The sequence below is a fragment of the Andrographis paniculata genome, unplaced genomic scaffold (genome assembly GCF_009805555.1).
Source record: "Andrographis paniculata isolate CXL003 unplaced genomic scaffold, ASM980555v1 Contig52END, whole genome shotgun sequence".
In the NCBI taxonomy this organism is placed as follows: domain Eukaryota; kingdom Viridiplantae; phylum Streptophyta; class Magnoliopsida; order Lamiales; family Acanthaceae; genus Andrographis; species Andrographis paniculata.
The window spans coordinates 6,639,645-6,667,193 of record NW_026137587.1 but is presented as its reverse complement, the minus strand read 5'-3'; the positions used below and the strand labels follow the sequence as shown (position 1 = coordinate 6,667,193).

Genomic DNA, 27,549 nt, shown 5'->3' with positions numbered 1-27,549 from the left:
TAGTATAATATAAAAAATTAAAAATAATTGTTTGATTTGATTTTTTTGGGGAAAAAAATTGGATAAATAGTGTAAATTCAATCCAATCTCCGAAACAAACACACCCAATATGTATTTTTTGAGAAATTTCTGAAACAAGCATGTTTGTTTGGGTGATTGAATTTTTAATCTACTGTTTTATTTTTTTTTTAAAAAAAATATTAAATTAAACACCTATTTTTTATTTTTTATATTATATTAAAAATTAATTTTATATTTAAAATATTATATCATACTTATTTATATTATATTATATAATTAATTATTTTTTATTATTTAAATTTCGTTCAAAATTTGAACTTTCAAACAAACACACCAAACAAACACACCATAAATATAGGTATTGGGTCGGCCTAAATGGGTATAACCATTTAGATTGGCCCTAAATGTTATTAGTTTTATGTTCCATTATATAAAAAAGAAAGTGATTTTTTCAAATTAAAGTAATCAAACATTAACATTTAAAAAAAAATTATTTTATACTATATAATTTTATATCCATGCATAACAAATTAATTACTATTTAGAAGAATACATTTTACTGCGTTACATATGAAAAAATATTATAAAATTTTTATAAGAAAGTGATTATAAATAGGTGGATTGAAGATTCAATTTGAATCCAATTATTTTATTTATTGATTCTTAATTTTTTTTATAAAAGTATAACAATATATGTATATATATATAAAATATCATATTCAATTATTATTTAATTTCAAAATAAAATAAGAGTTCAATAACGTCACTAATCAAACATTTTATTTAAATGCTTGTTTTTTAAGTGATATCTTTAGAAAATAATATATTTTGATAAAAATATTCTAATGACTATATATAAATTAATTTTTTAAAAATATCCCAAACACATTCTAATCATTTGCAATTAATTAGATATATAATTGAGCAAAATGTATGCCAAAAAATAGAGATTAGTTATATTTTTTTACGTTTTATTTGGAATGTTCAACAATTATTTGAAATGTTCTATTTTTTTATTTGGAATGTTCAATAATTATTGTTTTTTTATTTATTTTTTTACACGAAATTTACTTTTTTACTCTTACTTTATTTAGTTTTTATTTTCTATACATATTATTAAGGGTAAATTTGTCATTTTATAAAAAATTATAAATGCTTAAATATAAATTTTAAATAGGACATTAGAAAATGGATGGAGAGATTATAATATATATAACACATGAAATTTTATTTAAATATAATATGAATAGGAACATGAATACTGTATTTAATCATTATGTCACTAATATATATATATATATATACATATATACTTAGTTATTATTATTTTTTGACATATTATTTTTACAACCATATAATGTGATCACTTAAATGTTAGGTTTTTTTTTTTTTTTTTAAAGAAATAATTTATATTGATTGTAATTGCTTTTGTAAGTATTACGTAAAAAAAATAAAAAAGAATCTTGTAATATTGTGATTAATAGTAATTTGGGATTAAATTGGTTAATTATATTAAATCATTATTTCTACTATTATATTAATTCTCCCGTAATTTTTTTATATGAATATTTTACTTTTAAGGTGTTGCTAAATCTCATTATAAAAGGATTCACTTTTTACCATTTAGTATGCAATGGAATTAAATTTACTATATTAAAATTAGAATAAATGTCCAATAAACAAATTTGACACTGCCACAAAATCCAAAAGTGAATGTCATTTTTGTAATGAAATAAAGTTAATTGATGTAACTTAATATTAATCTCATACTTTATTATTAAAATATATTATCACATTTAAACCCCACGTACCAAATGTAGTGTAAAATGTAAATATATTTAGTTATTTAAATATCTATGGATATGTTTTATTAGACTTTTTCCTCAAATTAATCATTAATTCTAGTATGTAACAATGAGCTGACCTTTAATTTCAAATCAAAATTAAATAAAAATGAAAATATATATATATATATATATATATATGGTCTGAAATGATAATCAAGTGCTAATGAAATTACTTGAATGATTTAGTGCTAAAATATCATAATCAAAGCAATTATTTTCCACGTAAGTATTAATACCAAATACACTCATGCTATAAAATATAACAATGAATAAAATTCCCCGTACATGTTTTAATTTAAACATAATATTGAATCACATAATATTTCAATTTAAAATTTTAAGACTCCCTCCGTCTTGCAAAAAGATTATCTTGATTTTTTATATGTTAATTTTTAAATATTAATCATTATATCACTATACAGTACAGATGAAGAGAAAAAAACAGAAATATATTTATTAATATTTTATAATAGAAATACAATGATATTTGCGAAGTAAATTATTCAAATATAAAAATATTTTTAATATAAAATTAAATCACGTAAAAATCAAATAGTAATAGTTTAAAGACTTCGAATTTTAAAGAAGTAATAGTTTTTTTTTTTTTTCAAAAATATATATACTAATATATATATATATAATATAAAAGCCCACGTACAATTAAACATGCATTAATTGTTCTTCCACTCAAAAATAATTCTATAAATCAAGGTGCTTATCATATATAATTATATAAATCAAAATCAAAATCTATCTAATTCACTTAGGAATGTCCAAAATTGGCACAAAATCCTCACCGGAGGCGCCATCGCCGGCGGAGTGCCGCTCCCTCGACAAGGCTATTGATAATTTGATCGGAGATTTTGGGTAGTGCCAATTTTTCCAAGCGGCTATTCTATCGTTGGCGTGATTCTTCGACTCACAACAAGCTTTTATCACTATCTTTACCGATGCACAACCCAAATGGCATTGCAATGTTAATAATAAGACAATGTCGTGTAATAACACCAGCAACATATGCCGACTCCCCATAGGTTCTTGGTCGTGGGACTACTCAGCCGCCACAACACGGTTGTCCGAGTGGTCTCTGCAATGCGCTAATCCTATTATTCGGGGACTCCCGGCTTCATCCTTCTTAGCCGGTTGTCTTCTCGGAGGTTCGTAGTAGTAGTAATAATAATAATAACAAGAATTAAAATATACTAAAAACATTTTTTAAAAAATACATTAATGTATATAGTACTATCGAATATTTTTTATTTTATTTTGCTTAGATTACATTTTACATGGTTTTATATGTCCCATAACTTTGATTTTTTTCAACAATTTATCTTTAATTTATGAGTTATTTATTTAGTATATATATATATACTTGTTAATTATAAAAAATTGTGAAATTATTGATGGTGTTTTGTTGATTGAATCATTGTATGTGAATTGGGTATACATGACTTATTTTATCTAGACTTAGGTGAACACATCATTTGTTTTGGCTGATTTTATAAAAATGTATTTTTTAAAATAATAAAAACGAAAAAAATAAATCAATTTTAATATGTGTAAATAATAAGCAAAAAAATTACAAAATTTTTAGAACATTATTAAAAGGAGTGTGTATTGATTTTAATTGATTATTAATATGGTAAAGCCATAAAACAATTTATAGAAATTCAATTTTATTAGTATTATTTAATTACCATGACTATACACGTATACTTCGTACAGGTTTTATCCTGGCTGCAATGGCGGATTCCTGTCTGGGCCGGAAGAACTTGCTGGTCAATGCTGTCTGATTATGTCATTTCCGGCTGCTCTAACGCCGCTCTCCACCAACATATGGACCTACTCCGCCTTGCGATTCCTCAGCGGCTTCGGACGCGCCGCCATCGGCAGCTGCGCGCTCGTCCTCTCCTACGAAACCACCGCCAAGCGGTGGCGCGACAAGGTCGGAATATTAGGATTCCTCTGCTTCACCCTAGGTTTCCTGTCTCTTCCCGTCATCGTCTTCCTCCTCCGCGACCATTCATGGAGATTAATGTACCTGGTCACGTGCGTCCCGTGCCTGATCTACGCGCCGGCGGTTTACTTCTGCGTCCACGAGTCGCCGCGGTGGCTGTTCGTCCGGGGGAAGGAGGAGTTCGTACGGACGATTAGAACATTCTCGAAGAAGATGGACAGCTCATCAATAGCCGGGGATTTCGACACGTGGACGGCTGATATTGCGCCGGCGGGCGGAGTCTTATCGTCGCTGAAACAGCTGCTGAGCAAGGGTTGGGCCAGGCGGCGCGTGGGGGCGACGCTCGCCGTGCATTTCAGCGTCGGCATGGCGTATTTGGGGACGCTGAAATTCGATTTGTAGCTGAGCGCGGCGTTCAACGCGGCGGCGGAGATTCCGGCGGCGGCGGCGGTGTTCTGGCTGGTGGGGAGGGTGAATCGGAGGGCGGCGGTGATGGGGTTCTGCGCGGCGAGCGGGATCTGCGGGCTGGGGAGCGTGGCGGCGGCGGCGCGGTGGAAGGGGGTTCAGATGGGGCTGGAGGCGGTGGCGTTCGCCGGCGTGTGTACGGCGTGCGATGTGCTGCTGATTTATACTTTGGAGCTTTTTCCGACGTGTGTGAGGAACTCGACGATGACGGTGGCGCGGCAGGCCGGGGCGCTTGGCGGGGTGATGGGGCCCGTTTTGGCCGGGGCGGGTCGAAGCTCCGGGTGGGAGTCGTACGGGGTGTTTGGGGCGGGGATATTGGTGAGCGGGGTGGTTCTGGTGTGGCTGCCGGAGACGAAGGGGAAGGCCATGGTGGATACCATGGAGGAGGAAGAAGAAGAAGAAGTTAGGATTAATGGATGCAAGAATAAAGTTTCCATCTTGCCCTAAACATATATTTACCTATTTGTTCCGATCAGCATTTGTGAGCAATCAATATCCTAAGGGTGCATTTTCATACCGAGAATAAAATTGCAAGAAAAATCATAGAAGAGAACAAATATAGAGAAAAATAATTGATATAGAATAAGAATTAATTTTAAACAGAAAACTTTTATAAATAATACTTACATATTACATTTTACTTCAAAATTTTTTAATATTTAAATCTTAACTTAAAATTTAATCTCCCAACCACACTTTTTTTTTTTATATATTTTTTTAATAAATAAATATTTTTATTAACATTAAAAAAAACTTCATTTTTTCTTTTATAAAATTAATTTCTATTAATAGTAAATATATATTTTTATATCTGCTATTTATATTTTATATTTTAATTTTATAATCAATAATATTTTAATTTTAATTAACATAATTAACTAGTTTAATATTTATTTATAATTATTTATACTATATAATAATTATTTTTATTTATATACTTTTTAATTATTTATTAATTATACTTTATCTAAATTCTCATATGTATAATAATTATTTTTATTCGTATACTTTTTAATAATTTATTAATTATACTTTATCTAAATTCTCATTATAATAAACTATATAAAAAGTGGAACTAATGAGTATAAAATTTTATTATCACAAAATGATATTTATATTGTAGTATATTCTATTAAAATATAGTAGTATTTAAAATATTTAAATATATTCTTGTTCTATAAATAAAAATAACACAACTCACATATAATTTTAAAATTCACCACCTATCCAAATTTTTTTAATAAACCCACAGAACTTGCTAATTATAATACTCCCTCGTACTGGTTGCCTCTTAAAATCACGTTTACCTTTGTGTCATGTATTTCAATCCTACTTTGTCTGGGGCACTATAAATAAAATATAAGAATGAGCTAGATCAAGCAATAATAAACGAAATTGCATAAAAGCAGTGTTCGGTCAAAATTGCCAAAAGTCTTTACAACATTATTTATAATCGAACCAATTTCGAAAGTATCACTCAGTTCTACTCTTCAACTAATGAACCAAATGCCTATTCAGTAGAAGATTATCTCACTGCAAATCAAACTACCAAAGTCATCCACTTCACTTTACTCGATTCTTCTGTAAAATGAATCCCATAATTTGTTTGTTTGTTTGTGCTTAAGAATTATTCTTTTCAAATAAAAAAGATGGACAGATCTACCACAAGCTTGATTTCAAAAGAGGTCATATCAACCAATAACAACACAAGTTCAAAGAGCTTACCCAGTGGTGACTTCTGCTGCAAAACCCTATGGCAGGTTCCATCTTGCATATCTTTTGGCACAAAACATCATTTCATCTGCAAGAGAAACTGGGCAACACGTTTACTTGTATTGCTCAGAAACCTCATTCACAAGCATTTTCATGAATTGGCGTTTCTTGTTGAATCCCCAGCCCGGGTTGCTCTGCAGAGATCATTATAATTGCGAGAAAAAACCCTTTACTAAGATCTCATCTACCAGGGGAAGAAACTAATTTAGATTAATAATAAAGGAAATAAATGATGGAATTAATATAAACAAGCTAATAAACTACCATGAGCATGTTTAATTTGCACTAAAATATTAGAATAATATACAGCAGAGGATTGTTTTATCCAAATTCAAATACTAGGCCCTAAATTATAGTGTGCATAAAAGAGCACATAATCGAGCGAACATATAAAAGGTTAATGAATCCTACCATTTTAAAAATATATGCAATATATTAAGGGTGTGTTTACTTTGGGTGATTAGGGTGGATAATATTATTTTATTCAACCTAATCACATGTTTTGTAAGCATTATTATAGCCCGGGATAAAGTAAAACCAGGCATAATAGTAGCATAATTAAGAATTTTTAATCTCTCACGTGTGGGTGGGATTAAATAATGCTAGTAGTACTATTAATGCTAAAAAACTATTTTGGTTTAAAAGCTAACTTACTATTAATTTTATAATATAATTAAGAGTATTTTAAGCAAAATTAATAATTTTATGCAATAATCAATTAACGTAATTTTTGAAAAAATTTTATCATGTGATTAGACAATCCATTAAAATAATAATATATATTATAATCTCATCCCACAAAGTAAACACACCCTAAAAGTAGAAATGTATATGTGTAACACTATTGAATTTCGTAGAAGGTAAGAAACTGTAAAAAAATCCCATGCAAAGAAGAGAGTAGAGTAAATGATACTTTTATATAGAACATATATGTTGAAGCTAGTAGAATGGAAATATGCACCTGCAATGAGAGAACGGCACGGTCTGTAAAATTTTTGACCGAAGCAGGAGCACTGGCTGGGAGAGTCTTGGCAATTCTCTCTAGCTTTTCTTGCTGTTGCTTTGCAGTTATTCTATCTGGACCACTGTAATAGTTGACAATCTTTTTCATAAGTGGGACTGTCTTCATTGTTTCTTCCATAATTTCCTGTGGCATAGTTAGGCAAGAGAAAACTGTGGATGAAATGATTTTTTTGTAGATATCATGGAGGTAACAAAAGATGCAAATAAATCCAACATGGCAGCTTCTTTGGTGGAAAGAAATGTTAGGTTTAGTATCTTCACATGGCAACTACTAAATAAACACTTTCGATTTAATATAACTGAGTAAATACTGAATGCTCGGACTACATTCAGAAAAGCTATGTATCTCCTTTTGATCAAATTACAGCTTTAATACATGCCATCTCAACCTACATGTAATTCCTTGAGTTGGCTAACACAGGCTTGAATAAGTCGTGATTATGCATTTCTACATTAAAACAATGATGCCAGGAAGATTCTCCTCTGTATAAATGTTGCTAAAGTCAGGGAGTGATCATAATTTTGATTTCCATAGAAACCACAAAAACTTCTCGAACCAGCCACAGCAAATCGATGCCTAGAGTAGCAAAGTAGATAGCACCTCAATGAATTGAAGTTTTCAACTAACTCTATACAACACAAATATTTATACGTCACTCAAATACCAACGAATAACGTTAAAAGATGATATCAAAGACTAAAACCCAACAGAGATCGGATTACCTCCCACTCTTCTTGACTCTCAATCCCCTCATATGCCATCAAAAATGGCTTCATCTTCTCCAGAGCATCACGGAGAGGAATTGGGGGCTTCTCATCGATGTCTGGATTGGTACCAAACTCTTCCATCAAATACTCTGGCTCACATTCAAGCTGCACAACCAATAGCACCACTCCATTAACATCTAATCACCAAATATCAATCAAATATGTAACACAAAACACATTACCAAAAGATTGGTGTGATGTGCATCCACAAATGCGTCGTCAATAGGGGACGGCAACGCCCTGTACGACATCTCCTCAAATTCTTCAGCCAATTCATTCATGACTTTTGGCCCTAGCTTCTTCGCCAATTTCTCCTCGTCTTCGGGTCCGCCTAGAGTCAGCCCTACAGGTACAATATCTTCTAAGTCTTCATCTTCTTCCTCGCCCCTTCCCCTTCCCCTTCCTCCCCTCCCGCTGAACCTTCCTCTTCCTCTCCCTCTCATGTCTGCTCTACCGCGTCCGCCGAATGCGGCAGCTCCACCTCTACCGCCCTCTGGCTCTCCGCGTGTCAGTATCCCCATGGCCTTCTTCACCTTTTCCTCCTGACTCAATGATTGTTGAGGAGAATCAGCAGCTCTAGTCGCCTCAGGTGCTTTCGGCTGCGGACGCGCACGGATGTGCCGATTCTCCATTTGAGCCTTCTCGGCTGGGGCGGTGGTTGCCTTCATCGGCTTCCCCCGCCCAGAGCCGTGTAGGATACTGGAAATTTCGGTTAGGAGATTTTTGTCTCGTCTGGCTGGGGATGTGGATTCAGGCGAATCGAATTGCGCTTCACTGTTCAATGGTGCTTTATTCCCGATGTTTTGAAATTTGGAGGTTGAATCAGCCGTGTCTCGGGGCGGCGGCGTAACGGTCTTCGGAGGAACAAAACCACGGCCGCGGCCTATGGGAGGAGCTTTTGGATCATTATTCAATAATGAAGAGAATGAAGGGAGGATAGGAGAGGAAGGAAGAGGCTGGCCTCGACCACGGCCATGGCCATGGGGCGGCGGTGCATCTTCGAACTTCGAATTATCGGATTCGTTCTTTCGGGCCTCATCGACGGCGAACTGGAGAGGTCTCCAACCACCACGGCCTCTCCCGCCGCCACCGGCTGATGAGGTGGAGAAACCTGCAGAAGCAGACGAATCAGCGGCGGTGGCGCGACCGATCACCGGGTACGGAAGTTTTGCCAAATTTCTCCGCATTTCGAAGATGCAATTCTTGTACGGTGAAATGGTTCACTGCGACTTAGGGATTAGGGTTTTCATTTCACTGCTTCTCTATTTAGTTTCTATTTTCATAATAATAAATTTAGCCAGTTTCTTTTTACTACTTACTCTTTCCGTTTTCGTAAGGTATCTATTTATTTTTTTGGCGTTTATTTTGAATATTAATTATTATATCAAATTGTATTGCAAATAAAGAAAAAATGATAAAAATAGTATTTTTGGCATTTATATAAAAATATTTTCAATGTTAAATATAATAACACAAAATGCAAATGAATATTTTATTATGAAACGAAAGAAATATTTTAATTTGGAGTAGAGCTGGTAGATGTCGTTAAGTTAGCTCGATTCCCGTTAAATCGAACTGCATAAATAAACTCGTCTAGTTAAATAACGAATCTCAATTTTGTTCGTAAATATTCATTTAAATAATATATTTATTATAAATATTATATATACATCTAAAATTATAATATATAAATAAAATAATTTTTTTTAAAGATTTATATATAAATTTAAAAAATTAAGACAAATAAACTCGAACGAGTTTAATCGAGCTAAACGAGCCGAACACTAACATGAGCTCAAACAATAAAAATTCTTAACAAACCGAGCTTGAAAGCTTAACTAACGAATACGAACTTTGTTCGTGAACGTTAACTAACACTTAAAATTTGTTCAACTGGTTGGATTAAAAATCCAACTATGGGTTAAATGTAACGGTCAAATTAAGTCTATATTAAGTGATCTATTGATTTATTGGGCTTAAATGTGTTTAGTAAGTGCGGACCTCCAATGTACAGAAACCCGATAACTTATTAATTAGGTGATGAGGCCAATTAATAATAAGGGATATAAATAGGGTTCTGATCCCAAGTTTACACACAACATCCATTACTTTTCATATCTCATCGTGGGAGTAACGACAGAAAACCGCTGAGGGGTTGTGCCATAGGCTTGAAGAACACAAAACCCTTTGTCAATTTGCAGATTTGAATTCTTATTAGCTTTATTTTCTTAGCTAAATTATTTCAACAAGGTAGATTCTGGGCTTCGGGTTAAATTTCTGATAAGTTCGGCTCGGCTCGCTAACAGTTCTACTCCGGAGATTTTGTTTCCATAATACATTTTCACTCATTTGACACTATTTATTTTTTTAAAAAACACATCAAATATATATTTTTTTTCTCACAAAATATCAAATTAAATACTAACTTTTTATTTTTTTTCAAACTTTCAAAATTCCAAAAATTTTCAAAAACTTCTATCTAAGCCTAATTTTTTTTGAAAACAATATACTGTATACTTCATCCGTCCCAAAACAATACTTTCATTTTCATAAATAACCATATCACTGTAAAATTACCTTACTTTTTCATTATTATTACACAATTATTATTACTTTTTACACTAATAAATTCACAAAACAAAAGAATATTTTACCAGTACCTTTTATCTATTTTTAATATAATATTAATATTTTTTAAATCTCGCGTCAAATATAAACTATAATTTTGAGACTGAATGGAGTATCACTTATCGTTTCAAATTTATGGGCTCCTAAAAGCCCAAACGGAGCACCCAGTTATCGAGCCACCCAACCAATGTCCACATTGTCGTACTATATATAGGTGTATCATTTATGGACCGCATTAGCCCAAAGCGTCGTCGTTTTTGACGAACAAAGCGTGGGGTTTCCTCAGTTTCAAATTCATCTTTCGTCGTAATAATTTCAAGGAATAGCCGTTTCATTTATACTTCCGCAATTCTCAGAGAGAAAAGAGGGATATTTAGGGCACGCTCTCCATTTCAAGATCGTCGTCGAGCTTCGGAATCTTGACGGAGAGAGTTGTGGCCATTGGTAGGAAACGAGGGGCATGGGAATTGTTTTTTTTTATACCAGTGCTTAAATCGCGAAGAAAGATCGAGATATAAAGGGGTTCAGGATGGCGCTGTTTTTGTCGGAGGAAGAGTTCCGGGGGTGTGCGGGGAATGCCAAGCTGGTGGCGGAGAAGGCGGACGCGTTTATTCGGGAGCTCTATGCTCAAATTGAGACTGTCAAGGCGGAGGCCGACGCCGCTTCCATTACTTTCGAGCAGACGTCGTCTCTGATTGAACAGAAGTACGTTTCACTTTCAGCGGAATACTCCTCCCTGCAATCGCAGTTCGATGAACTAAAATCTTCCTCGGGAAAAGGCGCTTCTGAACTTGAACAGCTCCGATCCGAGAAGCAACAACTTCTCGTTCAAACTGTAAGTTTTAAGCTTATTTTGTGCGGATTCTGTTATCTGGTTCATTTAAATGTTTGGTGTAAACCTATAGATTGAGAAAGACGGGGAGATTGAGAGGCTGACAACGGAAGCGTCAGAACTGCATAAATCGAAGAGGCAGTTGATGGAATTATTGGAGCAGAAGGACTTGGAAATTGGCGAGAAGAATGCCACTACTAAGAGTTATCTTGATAAAATTGTACGTTAATACATTTTATTCTCAGTTTAGAGGAAAAATTGTCCATTAACCTTAGCCCTGAGTGTGTAGGTGTCCATGAATATTTGGTTGTTGAAGACCAGTGAACTATTTTCCTTGACCTATGCTGTTTAAATTGTCTACTTTTCCACTGTGAAAAAGATTCTCTATCATCACCTGATTTCATTTCCATATGTATTTGTTTGTGTCCTTCTTGAAGGTTTTTATTTTGCAAGTTGGAATATGTGATATATTATAGATGTCTGTGCTACAGTATTAGTGTTTTTCTTGAATCTTACACTGAAAATAATGTTATAATATATTCTATTGACTTATCAATACATCATCCTCAAATTGCACATTCTAGCATATTAGTTACATTATATCCTTGCCCTGTAGATCAACTTATCAGAGGCAGTAGCATCAAAGGAAGCACGGTTGGGTGAGCTGGAGTCCGAATTGGGACGAATGCAAGCTACTTCTGCCCGCGCTTTGCAAGTGAGTTGGCTTTTCTTATATGAGATGGTCTTTGCAGTTTCAATGATGCAGAATTACTTTTGGCGCATGAAGTTTAATTTCTTGCATTTTGTGTAACCCCTTGCCTTTCATTTCTTATTCCATACAATTGGTACATAAGCATGTCAAAACCACAGTTCTTTCTGAGGTTTAAATATGTATATATTTCGAGTTTGTTTTTTTCAAATTTAAAGGGGAATTTTCATTTCGATGTTAGTGAGATAATATAAAATTGGTGGAGCAGGAAAAGGAGCTTCTTGAGAGGCACAATAAATGGCTCAATGATGAGTTGACAACTAAGGTTGACAGTCTTGTCCAGCTGCGCAAAGCAAATGGAGAACTTGAGGTTGAGATGTCTTCTAAGCTTGCTGATGTAAGAATAAATTTCTCCTGAAAATGGGTCTTCTATGTTATAGATTTGATTTTCTACTTGAAATGCTTTATACTGATCGAATGCAATTGCTTTACTTCAGGCTGATAAGAAATTTCAGGAGATTTCTAGTTCTTTGAAATGGCACAAGGATAGAGTGAAGGACATGGAGGACAAACTTTGCTCCACAGAAAAGGTGGCTAATTTGTGCATTGATTGTGCTTCCATTAGTAGTGGCTGCTCTTTCTCTCTCTCTCTCTCTCTCTCACCATATATACATGCACACACGCATATGTCTCTATCCATCTCAATGTAATTAGCGGTTTTTCTAGGAATTGTTGGCAACTAAGGATGCAGCTGCAGCTGCAGAGGGGCGGTTCAGTGCTGAAATATCAACAGTAAGTTTTACCTTGTGATTACAGTTACACTAATTTTCTCTTGAGCAATAGTATTTTTATCAATATGATCACTAGAGTGTAGTGTTTGTGCATTAGGCTTTTATGATGTGTTCCTTCGTTTACTCATATTTACTGACAGAGATCTCCGTACTGATCTAATTCCTGATTTGTTTGAATGTTCTAATCTTTATAGGTTAACAAGCTTGTGGACTTATACAAGGAAAGCTCCGAGGAATGGTCCAAGAAAGCCGGGGAGCTTGAGGGAGTCATCAAAGCGTTAGAAGTGAGTGTACATTATGGGTTATTTTCGCTACTACAGTTTATTTAATGTGTACTCTCTAGGTCATTCCTAGGGCAAGTTTATGGTAGCTTGTTGATTTAACATGCACGTTAGTTCGTCCTTGAGCCAGGATGTGGTTGCTTGTTGTTTTAATGTGGGTAATGATTTTGCAATATTAAAATTTTTGTTTATACTGCTGGGCAGACTCATTTGAATCAAGTTGAGAGTGAATATAAAGAAAAGCTTGAAAAGGAAGTGTCAGCAAGGAAGGACATGGAAAAGGTATGTGATGTTTAACATCATTTTTTTTTTTTTTTGTGTGGAAGTGCAGTTGTGGTTAATTAGGTTTCACAGTTACTCTCTATTCATACTTCTAGATGGTCAGAAATATGGAAAATATGAATTGTATGCTATCTGTTGATTGTTGCACATTTATTTAAATATTTATACCCTTTGAACTAGTTAATCCCCCTCCTGGTTTTCCAGTAATCAGGATGTAGTCTAAATGGACCAGGAACATGATAGCTGATCGTTTACTCTTCAATGTGTATCCTCCTTTTCATGACATGTATTGCTATATGGAAGTGTTTGTATTTCATTTAGGAATTCTGTTGGACTATACCAATAATTTCTTTCTGTATTAGTATTCATGCAATCTGTGAAATTTAATGTTGTTTAATTATTAACTTAATCTCGTGTTCTTGGCATGAATCTCACTTGATGGTGTGATCTTTGCTATCACGAACCGTAACCCAGATTGATTCTCTATGTGATTTTTTGGTGGGACAGTTAGGTTAGCTGCATATAGGGACATGTAAGAACGAACGACATGTGATATATGTTTCATTAATTATCATTCTCCCTACTTGTGAAATGGTATTGAGTAAAACTCTTGTGTTAAATTATATTTGTTACTCCATTTATGCTTGTGTTGTCTTCTAGCATTTTTTTGTTGCTTCTTAAGTTCTTATGGGGTAGCTTGTATAGGTTTGGAAGAAAATAAATTTTATATATTTATATTTATATTCTGCTGGAATAGGAGTTTGCTAATTTGAAGGAAAAGCTTCAGACCAGCGAAGCAGAATTGAAGAAGTTGAGAAAAGAGAATGAACAGAAACATCTTTCTCTTAGTTGTTTTACATCAAACTTGTGAGTCAATTTTCAGCTTTTAATCTTTTGTGGGAATAAATATGTTTTTATTTTATTTTATTTTTTTTCACATTTAGAAGTACCTCTGAAGTAGAGGTATGGGATACTGGCTGATTATTTATTTTCAATTTTATTTTATACTCTTTATTATTTTTATATCATGGGTCAAAGATATTGACACTGAAACTTCTGCAGTAGGAATGAGAATGATCAATGAGGAGTTATCAACGCTAGTTTAACAATTTAATAAAAAATTGAAGCTCTTCTCATACCAGGGGAAACTATAGATGGAAGATAAATTATGAACATTATCACTCATTGACCTTTCTGAAAGTGATGCATATGTTGTGTTGAGGGGATAACATATGAATCACTACACGTCAAATATGAATCTCTAAAATATTGACTAGATATTGTAACAACCTAACGTCTTTACAATAGAAAATAACCTCATATATGAAAATAGTAGTAATTATAATAATGTACATGATTGTACTATGAACACCTTGCTCTCTAATAACAATTTATGCCTATTTTCTGTTTTAATGTATTCCTTTTATTTTAGACCACTGCCCTCAGCTGATACCAACAAAATTGAGGATGATCGAGCCATTGTACCTCATATTCCAGCTGGTGTTTCTGGAACAGCATTAGCTGCTTCACTTCTTAGGGATGGATGGCCTGTGAGTTTCATATTTGTTTATGATTCTTGTTATTAACCTTGTAAAGACACAAGTGTTTGTTGCATAGATGTCAAAAGAATAGTATGGAAGTCTGATATGCATACATGAATTGTTTCATTTCCTTCCGCTTATTATTTTGTCGTGACTTTTACAGCTGGCCAAAATGTATGCCAAATACCAAGAAGCTGTTGATGCGTTGCACCATGAGCAACTGGGAAGAAAACAAACCCAAGCTGTTTTGGAGCGAGTATGTTTCGTTAAACAATTACAAACATTTTGATGCTATTGTTAGCTGTTCTTTTAACTTGTCCAGTCCTAGATAATGGCTCTGTATTTTTGTTGTAATTAATTTTAATATACTCTTCAAATCACATTTGCCTGTCCTGTTGTCATATGCTGATGTTATAAGAATCTTATGGTTTGAAGTTAGAAAGTAGTAACACTGTGTGTGAAGAGAGGAATCTTTTTCTGATTCAGGCTCATGCAGGCCGTGCCTTTTGTTTTCATTTAGAAATTCTATCTTGTAAACTTCCCTGCAGACAAATGGATTGGTATATAAATGTCGACCTTCAAACTTAAGTTACATAATTTAGCAGCAGTTCATATATGTATTTAATTGCCTTCTTAAGCTATTAGAGATCTGAATTTGATGCAACTTACAAAGAAATTAGTGTCAATGAAGCATTGATAAAGAGGTAAGAAAAGAGCTAGTTATAAGTTAAATTAGAAGTTTGAGTCCCTTGCCTTCTCAAATGAAAGCTTTATTGTTGGGAACTTTTATCATATCATTGAGTAGGGTAGGATAATCTTATATATGGGTAGATTAACAATGGACTTGGTTATAATTACAGGCCTTAGTACATTAAAGTGTATGATTAGGGTGGTTTTAATAATCTATCCTTTGTGATCCCTAGGAGTGCGTGGCTTTTGTTGTTAACTTACTGGGAGATGAGTATAGAGTGTAGACAATTGCTAGCATTGTGTGTCTATCATTGTTCCTTTGGAAACTACATCCCTACTTTTGTCTGTGTGAGTGCTATTTATTTGATTGAAACTGACTGGATCGTCCATTTTCCTGTTATGTTGTTAACCTTTTATGACTGTAGGTGCTTTATGAAATAGAAGAAAAAGCTGGAGCAATCATGGATGAACGAGGTACGGTTTATCTGTGGATTTGCTGGATCACACATACCTGGGGAAACATTTATCAAACTATGACTTAGTTCTCATTTCATGTTAAATGTGTGTGTGAGGGATTTTGCACATTACAATGTTATATTGTCTGCCTTGGGCAGAAATGTTGCCTGCTGCTACTGTCTCCCTAAGAAGTCTGCCACACAATCTTTTGTCCAATGCTATTATTACCACCTGACTCAAGTTATTGTGGTTTGGCTTGAACTCAACATTTATGAACTGGAGTACCCTAAAGTTGGCTTATATTAAAAGTTCCAAGTAGTTAACGTTCATATTCAAAAACTTGATGAGTTGCTTACAATAGGATTCTGCTCATATATTTGGGGTTTTTCAGCTACTCAAGATTGATATGATGTGGATGTGGAACATGAGTTTGATGAAGCTTATGCCAATTTTATTAAGCTTATGCTCAAGATTTTGAATTTATTTTTGCCGCTGGATTATAACTCAATTCTGTGGAACTATTTAAGCTCAATTTCAGACATGAGAAATGAGTTGAACTTGCAATCAAATACGATGCTAAGCTTGACTCAATTTAATTTCATTCTTGGCTCATCTTTACATCTGTCCTTTATGAAAGGAAGATAAACTTTTACATCAGTGACAATGAAGTGCCTCTAAGATTTGTTAAGAAAAAAAGAGAGAATATATGGCTTCCCAATTCACATGAATCCGTAAAGTTGTCAGTAGCTAAGCATTTCTTCTTTTGATAACTCCCATCTTTTTGTTGGTGGAGCGAGTTGTTGGTTTTCTAAGTTTTTCCCATAAGTTGTTTTTGTCTTATAAGCAATATTTGGGGTGGTAGTAAGAAAGAATATGAATCTTTCTGAAGTGCATTTATTGTTACTATATGTTTTGGTCTTTCTTCAGCTAACATGAGCACATAATGTGAATTGATCATTCAAGAATTACCATTTTGCAGAGGAGCACGATCGACTTGTTGAAGCATATTCTACTTTGAATCAAAAGCTGCAGCATTCGTTATCTGAACATTCTGTTCTCGAAACAACCATTAATGAGTTAAAGGTTTGTGTTCTTCAATGTTCAATAAATACGGCATAGTGACCTTTTGGAGTGATGATGTTGAGGTTGACACATGCCCAATTCATTTTTAAGGCTAACATAAAGAAGCAGGAGCGGGAATATGCTGTCGCTCAGAAGGAGATTACTGACCTCCAGAAGCAGGTTTGATGGAACTTGTCATTTTATTTTTTTGTGGTTGAACTTTTCCGATATTGCATTTTTTACACAAGTGGCCGTTGATTTAATCATAATTGTACATTAAATCTTGGTATTTTCAAATGCTTTGTTTCATTGGGGTGTGCGTTATGTTCCCTACAATCGACTTACATTGCCTACACCTGCAATGCTGTGTTTAGGTGGCTGTCCTCTTAAAGGAATGTCGTGATATTCAGTTGCGATGTGGATCAGCTCCTCATGATGATGATGGACTTATTTCTGGTACTATCATATCACTGAATGCTGAATCCAATGCTGATGATATCATTTCTACACGTCTGGTAAGAAAATAGTCTTTACCCTGTTGAAGTAGCTTCTTACTTGGACAATGTCTTTATTGATGTAGAACTTTTGTATCATGCAGTTGACCTTCAAGGATATAAATGGACTAGTTGAGCAGAATGTGCAGCTCCGCAGTCTTGTTCGCAACCTTTCCGATCAAATAGCTTATAAAGAAGCAGAGTTGAAGGTATCATCTGATTCCCTTTCTATCTATATCTATCTATATGCATAAATATGCTTTCATTGTAACAATGTTGAGCTCACGGGGGTTGCAAAATATTCTAGGAGAAGTATGAGGATGAGCTGAAGAAGCACACCAGTGATACTGCATCTAAAGTCAACCAAGTATTGAAGAGAGCAGAGGAGCAGGCTCAAATGATTGAATCACTCCATACATCCGTAAGTTTATAAGTGCTTTGTTGTGCACTCTACATGTTTGTAATGCTTCTAGTTAATCAGGGGGTATTGGAACACAACTTTCTTTCGAGCTGATTTCACTATCTTTATTTTACAAATTGCTTTCTTGTGTTCAAATAGGTAGCGATGTACAAGAGATTATATGAAGAGGAACATAAACTTAGGGCGCTTCCTTCCCATTTAGAAGAAGCAGTTCCAGGTTCTCTCTGCATTCATCTGTCTACTCATGCCTTTTGTCCCCTTTTAAAATCCCTTGGTCTATGTTGTTAACTTGCTACCATTTCATTGATTTCACAGCTATGATAAGTTAATGGCTCCAATGGAGCATCCATATGAATGAAGTCCTTAGTTTCTGTTTGCATGGGTCCTAAGCAAGCTAATGATTTTCTATTGTCTTCTTATATATGTGTAATATTTGTAGATTGTGTTGGTCAATCAATTTTACATGGAGAAAATGAAGAATAGTTATGAATTTGGTTGCTTTCTTTATTTCTTGATCGGACTGCTTTTAGTCAAATTACAAACTTCTGAACAAACATCAAACCATTTTTATGGCATCTTAACAACTGTAAGTTGTAAATTTTCACATTGTTTTTCAACTAAAAATTGTGAAATTTTGTTAGAGATGAAATTAAAACTATGCTGTTTTCTTTTCATATAAGACATTATGCGAGCCCACCACTCAGTGTTGAGTATATACATTTCTATGTTCCACCTATTTCCTTTTCATTTATAAACTGTTCTTTTTTCCTTTCCTCTCTCTTCAGCTGTTCATTTTTCTTTCCTCTCATTGTTCACCTTCTCCTTTTATGCATTTCTTTGTGCTACTGTTTGACTCACTGTGTGGTTTTTGTTACCCTTTTTGTGACAATTGTTTTAGTCACCGCTTTTTATAACTGTTATTTGTACACTAGGAATGTGAACTATAATATTTCATTGTTAATTCAGTTAAGCTGATTATTTCACTTATTTTAACCACCTAGATTCCTGTTGGTTGTTTTACTGGCAGTTTATGTAATCCTGTTAACTTACTGATTGATGTTTCCTTGCAGTTCAAGAGCAAGGAAGTAGGGGGGCTATGCTTTTACTTGAGAGCAGCAGTGTATGTTTCCATAGTAATCTCTTTGAAGAAAAAACCTGTTGCTGTGCTTCCGTCATTTGTTCTGTCCATGTCATATTGATTTACCTTTCTGTATGTGATAGAATGCAACTCAAAAGGTGCAAGAGCATACTTTTGAGCGCTTGAAAAGTCTTGAAGAAGATGTGGCAAAATCTAGGTACATCATATTTTATGCTTAAATTACCTGCTATATTTTTTCATCTTGTTGTATGTACCACGTATATATGTGCTCTTGCCTTTGAGGTTGTACAATATTTTAACTTTTCTCTGTCGACAATGTGCTGTTAGTGGCCCTCCTTCATTTTACAATAAAGGGAGTATGTATTGAACCTTATGATATGGCTACTATTGAGAGTGAATTTACTTGGATGCAATTATATGAACCAATGGATTGTCCTACTCAAATGCGCTTGTATTGTGTGGCCGTTGAATTTCTTTGGTGGTATTTTTTATTATATCTACCGCGTGTGACGAGGTGAGAAATGAAGATTTTATTTTTAATCATTTTCAATCTTAACTGTTGTAGTTTCCTAGGAGCATCAGCATTCAGGCCTTCATTTTTTCTTGCGTCTTGTGCATGACACCTATGCAATTCTATTATGAGCTAAGATTAGGCAGTTAATTTTTGCTTGCTCAAGTTAAATGAACTTGTTTTATGGGTCACTGAATACGGCTGCAGGTATCAAGAATTGATCATGATTTGTCATAGGATTATTTTCTGTTATTGTTTTTACTGAGTTTGTCATGGAAAATCTATAAATAATATTATTACTTTTGTTATCCTTTTTTTTTTTGTAATTCCAATTTGATGTTTCTGCGCAATGTTTCAATTTTTAATTAATGTGCTTATATTTTTCTTTTAACTTTCTCTAAAGGGGTGAAATAATTTCCATGCGAGCTGAGCGGGACAAGTATGCACTGGAAGCACAATTTGCCCAAGAAAAACTTGATAGATTTATGAAGGAATTCGAGCATCAGGTTGACTAATTTAAAGCTGTGTCTAAACCCAGTGGTTTAATATTATGAGAAGGGACAGTTTCTTTTTATTTAATCATTGTCTAAGCTAATATTTGTTAGTCTGATATATGCTGCTTGTTTTATGGTTTATGCCAGAGACAAGAGCATAATGGAGTTCTTGCTAGAAATGTGGAGTTCTCGCAGTTGATAGTTGACTACCAAAGAAAACTGCGTGAAAGTGCTGAGGCTGTAGATGCATCCAATGAACTTTCCAGGAAGCTGAAAATGGAGGTTGTTTTGCTTTCCTCCTGTTTATGGAAAATGAATGTTCGTATGTTCATATTATTTTATGGAGTATACTTGTTACAGGTATCAATGTTGCAGCACGAAAAGGAAATACTACAAAACTCTGAGAAGAGAGCTTCTGATGAAGTTCAGAGTTTATCTGAGAGGGTTCATCGGCTGCAGGTTTTCACCTCTCAAATTATACTGATGGGATAAATAAATAACGTTGTATATCTATATTCATCGCATCTTATCATCATACTTGATTAATCTCTTTCCAGGCAAGTTTGGATACCATTCACAGTACTGAGGAAGTTCGTGAGGTAGCTTTCAGGCCACATTTTTCTTTCTGCAGTTAGTTATTGTGAATTATATATATTTTTTTTTTCTGCTGTGATTGAAGCTCTAACTATTAATATCTATTGCTTAGGAGGCTAGAGGTATTGAGAAGAGAAAGCAAGAGGAGTATATCAGCAAAATTGAGGTATTCCTATATCTTCCCATTATATGAAGTCTCTGTTTTGTTAGCAATGCATTACAAAGTGCTTTTTGTAGAGAGAATGGGCCGATGCTAAAAGGGAGCTTCAGGAAGAGCGAGATACTGTTCGCAATCTCACTCTTGATCGAGAAAGTACGCTGAAGAACGCCTTGAGACAAGTTGAGGAATTAAGCAAAGACTTGGCTAATGCCATGCAATCTGTTACAGCTGCTGAGTCTAGGGCTGCCGTTGCAGAGGTCCTTTTTAGAAAATTGTTTTCTTTTGTCTGTGATGTTTTTACTTAAAGCTGTTGCTGGTTTTTTTTCTACGAGTTTCTTTTTTAATGGGAAGAGCATTTTGTTCAGGCACGCTGCTCTGATCTGGAAAAGATTATAGAGTCTGCCACTACGAAGGTGACTTTGGATTTTTAATGCATGCTCATGCCCCAACATAAAAGTAATATAATATACACACATATATATATATATATAAGTGTATTGAACATGGAATAGTAGTTCCCTGATCATGTGTAATACTTGGAGCTGAAAACATCTGCCTTTCTTTTTCCTCTGCCTGATTAGAATGATGTATTATATTATTTTCTTCAGTTCGGATCTTGGTCAAAATTGTATTGATTGAATGTATTGTCACTTGACGCTCACATTATGCTGCAGGATTCTGATGGTAAGGAAGGTGCGGCATCCTCTGCTTCTAGTGATAAGGTAAGCTAATCAGTTCTAATTTTAGGCTACGTTTCTTCTGCTTTCTGAATTTTCCGATTTTTTGGAGGTCACTATGCTGCATCAATTTTTTGGGTTTTACATTAAAAAAATGCCTTTTACTATTTGGAGCTTGTTCTATTTATCATTGATAGGAAAATTATTACAATTGCTCGTAACTTGAAAATTTACACATGGTCCAGGCATTATAATTGGATTTTGAAGAGTTTGGATCTTGCAATTACTTATATTATCTTTGTTTGTTGTTGTTGTTGTTGTGTGTGTGTGTGTGTTTTTTTTCTCTTTGCAATTAATTACACTGACATATATGATTATTTTATTATATTTGGGGTCACTCAAAGTTTACTTCTCTTTGAAAAATGATTATTTACTACTGTCCTTGTAGTTCTCTCTGAATTTATATTTCTAGCTACAACAGGGGCTTTAGTCAGGTTTATTTCACCTCAATACACCAAAAGTTGAATTCTATCAATTATCATGTCGTCATAGCCCCTGTAGTTTCCTATCACTTCAAGTTATCCATTCTGTCTCTTGGATAGAATCCTCCTGGAAGGGTATAACTTATATGAGATGTAGTGTGAATATCTGGAGTGATCTTACCTGTAAAATAAAACCTTTGATGCAACTTCACTTCCAACTAACTGACAATTGTAATGTTAAATTCTATTGTATTCCATGATGTGTTGGGGGTTCTTATGGCTTCTTTCTTATGCAACCCATTTAATGGAGTTTGTTTTACATCATTGGAATTGTCATGAGGATACAATAAGTATCTTGACTGATATACTTTTTGAATGTCTTTGAGAAATAAAGTTAGGTTTAATTCAGCATCTTGCTTATATATTTGTTAATCAATGTGATGCTTCAGTTACTGGCAAATTACCGGGAGGAAATTGAAAAATTAAGAAGGGAAGTACAATCTAGCAGTGAACACATGCTGCAGGTATGTGCATGATCCTATATTTTCTGATGACTTCTACCTTTCAGGTGTTGAAGTTGTTTTATTCATTTTTTTATTTGTTTTCATATTATTATTTTAGTATAAGAGCATTGCTCAAGTAAATGAAGAAGCACTGAAACAGATTGAAGTGGCATATCAGAATTTTAAAAATGAGGTACTTCCATATTCTAGATCTTATGTTGATTTCAATGCTTCCATATCCTCGTCTGTTGGTGTAATTTTCATCCACTGGTGTTTTTTAGACTGATGAAGCAAAGAGGTCATTGGAAGCTGAGCTTCATTCACTTAAAGAGCGCATATGTGAACTTGAAAGTGAATGTCAACAGAAGACTGCAGAAGCAATCTCTGCAAATGCTGGAAAAGACGAAGCTCTTATGGGTGCTTTGTCAGAAATATCTAATCTGAAGGATGATTGTGCTAACAAAAAGTGAGTTTCTTTGTTTAAAATGCCCTAAAATTTTGGTTGAATAAAATTAGTGAAACAATATAATCATCCTGAAGTTGAACGGCACATACTGTTGATATTTATGTAAATTTGAAAAGAAATTTTGCAGATGTAATTAACCTGCAGTTCACATAGTTAAAAATTGTTAATACTGTTCCCCTGGAGGTCTGAAAGTAAATAAGTGGAGGCTTGTAAAAACTAATTGTAAGTCTGAGGTAGGCTCTGAAGATATTTGTTGCTGTGAATTTTTAGTGTCTGCAGTCTCTTTTGAATATGAAATCTTTGGTGCGACTATGTAAATGGAAGATGTTAAGGATGACTGTTTTCACAGAGACAAGCATAACCCAAAATTACAGTCATTTTCACTGATCTTATAGAAAGAACTAACACAATATGGTTAGTTACAAAGTTTGTGTTATAATCTATTCAGACTGCCATTGATTTGCCTTTTATTCTTCTACCAGATCAGAGATTGTGGTGTTGGAATCGCGCATCTCTGCCCTGAAAGAAGATTTGGAGAGAGAGCATCAACGATGGCGAAATGCTCAAGATAACTACGAAAGACAGGTTTCCTTAAAATTTCATGATTTGTTTCCGATATTTGGAGCGTATAAAGTGATTATTAGCTGCTCAGATCTTTTAAAATGGTTTGGGTAGGAATTGCTTATCGTACAACCCTGAACTAATTAGGGCTTGAGATTTTCTATTCGGAAAGCTATAAATCCAATGGTTGATATGTGTAGCCACCATCACGGATGTAGTTATCATGAAGTTGCTTGTGTAATTTACTTAGTGAGAGGTGATGTTGAATAAGAAAATGACCTTATTTTCTCTTCAGGTTATCCTTCAATCAGACACAATTCAGGAGTTAACAAAAACATCACAAGCTTTAGCTGCAGCACAAGAGGAGGTTGCTAAGCTCCGGAAAGTGGCAGATACACTTAAAAGTGAAAATGTACTGGTCCATGTTTCATATGAAGCCTCATCATTTGTGTTTAAGACTTTTTTTTTTTTATTTATGAATTGCACGTCCTTGCAGAATGAGTTGAAGTCACGATGGGAGATGGAAAAGTTAGCCATAGAAGCTTATAAGAATGATGCAGATAGGAAGTACGATGAAATAAATGAACTGAACAAAATTTTGCACAGCCGACTTGAGGCCCTGCATATTCAGGCGGCTGAAAAGGAACGAGGAACGGCTTCGAGTTCTCAGAACTTAGCTGATGATGATGGGCTGCAGAGTATTGTTAGTTATCTAAGGCGGTCAAAGGAGATAGCAGAAACTGAGATCTCTTTGCTGAAGCAAGAAAAGATTCGCTTGCAGTCTCAACTCGAGATTGCTCTGAAGTCATCCGAGGAAGCACAAGCAACACTTCGCATGGAGCGAGCAAAGTCACGCTCATCAGTCTTCTCTGAGGAAGAATTCAAATCTCTTCAACTACAGGTTAGAGAAGTGACTTTACTCCGCGAAAGTAATGTGCAACTCAGGGAGGAGAACCGGCATAATTTTGAAGAATGCCAGAAGCTTCGTGAAGCTTTCCAAAGTGCTAAGATTCAGAATGATAATATGGAGAATCTATTGAGGGACAAAGACACTGAATTGGAAGCTTACAGAAAAGAAATTGATATGCTGAAGCTGGAGAAAGCGCAACTCGAAAACAGAATCGATGAATTAGTTCAGAAGTGCAAGGATGTCGATGTGGATGATTATAATCGCATGAAAGAATCTCTTCAGCAGATGGATGCAAGTTTAAAAGAAAAGGATGCACAATTGGAGGAAATTAAGAAACATCTATCCGAAAAGCAGGATGCTATATCACTCTTAGAGAAAGATCTCGACAGAACCCGTACTGAATTGAGCAAAAAGGAGACGAGGATTAATGACATCTTGCAAGCTGATGCTTCTCTAAAATCTGAAGTTGAAAAACTTAAACGGATGAATATTGCATCGAGGAGGAAGTATGATAACTTGTTAAAGGAAAAGGATGATCTGAACAAAGAGGTGCAATCCCTTTCGAAACAGTTAGAGGAAGCTAAACAAGCCAAGCAAAATACGGTCGATTCTGCAGCCGAGCAGGCTCTAAAGGAAAAGGAGAAGGAGAAAGACACCAGAATCCAAATCCTGGAAAAAACACTGGAGAGGCACAGAGAGGACTTGAAGAAGGAGAAGGAAGATCTTCATAAGGAAAAAGAAAAAAATCAGAAGATGCGGAAAACTCTGATTGATTCTCGTACAATTGTAACTCAGGAAAAAACCATGCTCTCAGATGAGTTGTCGAAACATAAACAAGCTCTGAAAGAACTTCAGGATGAGGTGGAGAAATTGAAAAGCTCGGGTCAGCCAGAGAGTACATCTGTGATCCAACATTCTTCTGTTGCTCTATTGGAAGATTTTGCTTCGACATATTATCAGGCTGTTGAGAATTTTGAGCAGGTTTCACAGTCTGCTTGTGTTGATCCCGATTCTGCCGCCCTTGACGCTCCTCCAGATAATACATCATCTGCTGGTCAGATTGTCAGTTTAGCGAACCAAACCCCGCCAGTTCCTGCTGCAACTGCTCCGTTAGCAAGAACAAGTGACGACAAAAATAGGAGACTTGCTACTGCAAAGGCTAGTGCTAAAATTGGAAGACGACTGGTGCGCCCGAGTATTACAAGGCCCAAGGAGCCGCAAGGCGAGGTAGATATGTCGGAAGCAGACGAATCCAATACCGGGTTATCATCCCAAAATGCAGAAAGTCAAGGACATACAGCTACTGTTCCAGCTCCAGCTGCTTCCATACGCAAACGTCCTTCGACTTCACTGTCTTCTGAAATGCAAGAGGATTTGCCTGCGCCGGAGGAAACAAGCCCCGACTCAGCCGCTCCTCTTCACAAGAAGCCCAAAGGCTCAGAAAGTCTACAAGAGGGCGGAGAAGAACCCGGAACTGCTCCTGGAAAACTTTCCGAAGTTTTAGCTGTTGAGGAACCATCTGATGCTGCATTATCTAAAGACGAAACAGTTGATGTTGAAAGGGAGGATTTTGATGCTACAGTTGAGCAAGGAGAAGACCCGGCAACAGATGAACAGATGCAGGTTGAACTACCTAGCGAAACAGTCGAGACTGCTGAAGAAAAACTCGACAAGCCAAGCGAAACTGTGATGTCCGACGACCAGTTGAGAGATCAGACAGAACAAGACATCCAGCAGATAATTTCCGAATCAAGCGGCGACAGAGAAGAGGGTGAGATGGTCGCCGAGTACGGCGATAATGATGACAATAATGTAGCTAACGAGATGTCCGGCCTAGGCTCCGACGAGCTTCAGGCTGCTCCACAAACAGGCGAACCGGAGAACACACAAATTACTGACCCGATGAGTCAAGCAAACTTGGAATCTGGGGAAATCGATCCTTCCCAAACCCCACCATGGGAGGAAGATAAGATTGTCGACACGACTGAGAACATTCCCGACAATGCAAGCAAGCTTAAAGAAGCTTCGCCGGCTCCTCCTGATCCTGCAACCGACATTCCTGCCACCGGGTCAACTGTTACTGCAACTGAAGAAGCCTCGACCAGCAGTGCTGTGGATGCCGGCTCTTCCGAACAAGGCGGCTCCACTCCCCCACAGGATACGGGAACAGCGAAACCAGTGTCGCCTGTGAGTGGCAGTTCGACTACCATCAATCTGCAGGAGAGAGCGAGGCAACGGGCGCACCTGAGACAAGCTGGGATGGCTTCTTCTACTTCGACAACCCCCGGCAGAGCTCGCGGCAGAACGATTCGCGGTCGCGGCGCCCGAGGCACTACCCGGGGAGGACGTGGACAATCTTCAGGTTAGATGGTGAGGGACTTTGAAGTTTTTTTGATGATTGAGATATTCATGAGTCTTCACAATTTGGGACTTAGACACATTTGCTAATGCATTCTATTTTGTGTTTTACATTGATTTCCTTCTTGGTAGACAATGTGTATTGAGCATTCTATTTTAAACAATATTAAATACTGAAGATGATAAACGTATATGTATATGTTTTTGGTTAGAAACAAAATTAAAATTTACCCTACATTGGAATTGTGTAAAAGATTGAGTAGGATTTGTGAGTTCAATCAAAATTCTGCCCAATTAATTTTATATTTGTTTTAAAATATATATTCTTAATAAAGAGAACATATACAAATTTCTTGATATTTACTTTAAATAAGAAAAGTTAGTGTTCTTTTTACTTTATTCAATAATATCCAAAAGAAAGAAAAGCTACCAGTAATCCAAGCCTGCCAATGTTTCAGACATTTTTTCAGTCGTATTTTCAGGGATCGAAGATGGAATTACAGAAAGTATTGGGCAGTAAAAGATAATATCGAAAATTAAGTCCTACCCCACAATTTTCAGAGCTCCAAATGCCGTTCAAGTCGTCTTCCCCAATCTGGCCTGTCTCCATTTCCTCCCTCCACGTTTCTCTACCTCTCCTCCGACTTCTCCGGTTTTCTGAATAAAATATGGATATTCGATTCCTCTACCCAT

At 35.4% G+C, this 27,549-nt stretch overlaps 2 protein-coding genes and 1 pseudogene across 6 annotated transcripts; 2 read left to right on the top strand and 1 right to left on the bottom strand.

Annotated features, from left to right (window-relative positions):
- The first annotated feature begins 2,637 nt into the window (after positions 1–2,637).
- LOC127254436 (organic cation/carnitine transporter 3-like) lies at positions 2,638–4,854 on the top strand (annotated as a pseudogene).
- On the bottom strand, positions 4,503–9,122 carry LOC127254671 (uncharacterized). Of its 3 annotated transcripts, none has more exons than XR_007839470.1 (5): positions 8,037–9,122; positions 7,810–7,959; positions 7,025–7,210; positions 6,016–6,197; positions 4,503–4,632 (listed from the first exon to the last, which is right to left on the bottom strand). XR_007839470.1 is itself a non-coding variant. In XM_051279898.1 (4 exons), the coding sequence occupies exons 1-4, from the start codon at positions 9,039–9,041 to the stop codon at positions 6,117–6,119; spliced, it is 1,422 nt and encodes a 473-aa protein (XP_051135855.1). In that variant the 5' UTR covers positions 9,042–9,122; the 3' UTR covers positions 5,666–6,116. The 3 variants fall into 3 exon arrangements, 1 of the variants encoding a protein (XP_051135855.1); XR_007839471.1 differs by lacking the exon at positions 4,503–4,632 and adding an exon at positions 5,666–5,871; XM_051279898.1 differs by lacking the exon at positions 4,503–4,632 and having other exon boundaries at positions 5,666–6,197.
- Positions 9,123–10,733: 1,611 nt separating this feature from the next.
- Positions 10,734–27,431, top strand: LOC127253972 (nuclear-pore anchor). Of its 3 annotated transcripts, none has more exons than XM_051278799.1 (35): positions 10,734–11,317; positions 11,388–11,534; positions 11,931–12,029; positions 12,292–12,420; positions 12,521–12,613; positions 12,750–12,815; positions 13,009–13,098; positions 13,300–13,377; positions 14,135–14,244; positions 14,810–14,927; positions 15,082–15,174; positions 16,034–16,082; positions 17,044–17,147; positions 17,238–17,306; positions 17,501–17,641; positions 17,725–17,829; positions 17,928–18,041; positions 18,180–18,258; positions 19,112–19,161; positions 19,263–19,336; positions 20,055–20,157; positions 20,293–20,427; positions 20,506–20,604; positions 20,703–20,744; positions 20,852–20,905; positions 20,977–21,156; positions 21,265–21,312; positions 21,574–21,621; positions 22,508–22,582; positions 22,680–22,754; positions 22,843–23,027; positions 23,510–23,612; positions 23,884–24,000; positions 24,085–26,860; positions 27,339–27,431. In XM_051278799.1, the coding sequence occupies exons 1-35, from the start codon at positions 11,012–11,014 to the stop codon at positions 27,374–27,376; spliced, it is 6,192 nt and encodes a 2,063-aa protein (XP_051134756.1). In that variant the 5' UTR covers positions 10,734–11,011; the 3' UTR covers positions 27,377–27,431. The 3 variants fall into 3 exon arrangements, with proteins under 3 accessions (XP_051134756.1, XP_051134755.1, XP_051134757.1); XM_051278798.1 differs by having other exon boundaries at positions 27,327–27,391; XM_051278800.1 differs by lacking the exon at positions 27,339–27,431 and having other exon boundaries at positions 24,085–27,047.
- Positions 27,432–27,549: the final 118 nt, after the last annotated feature.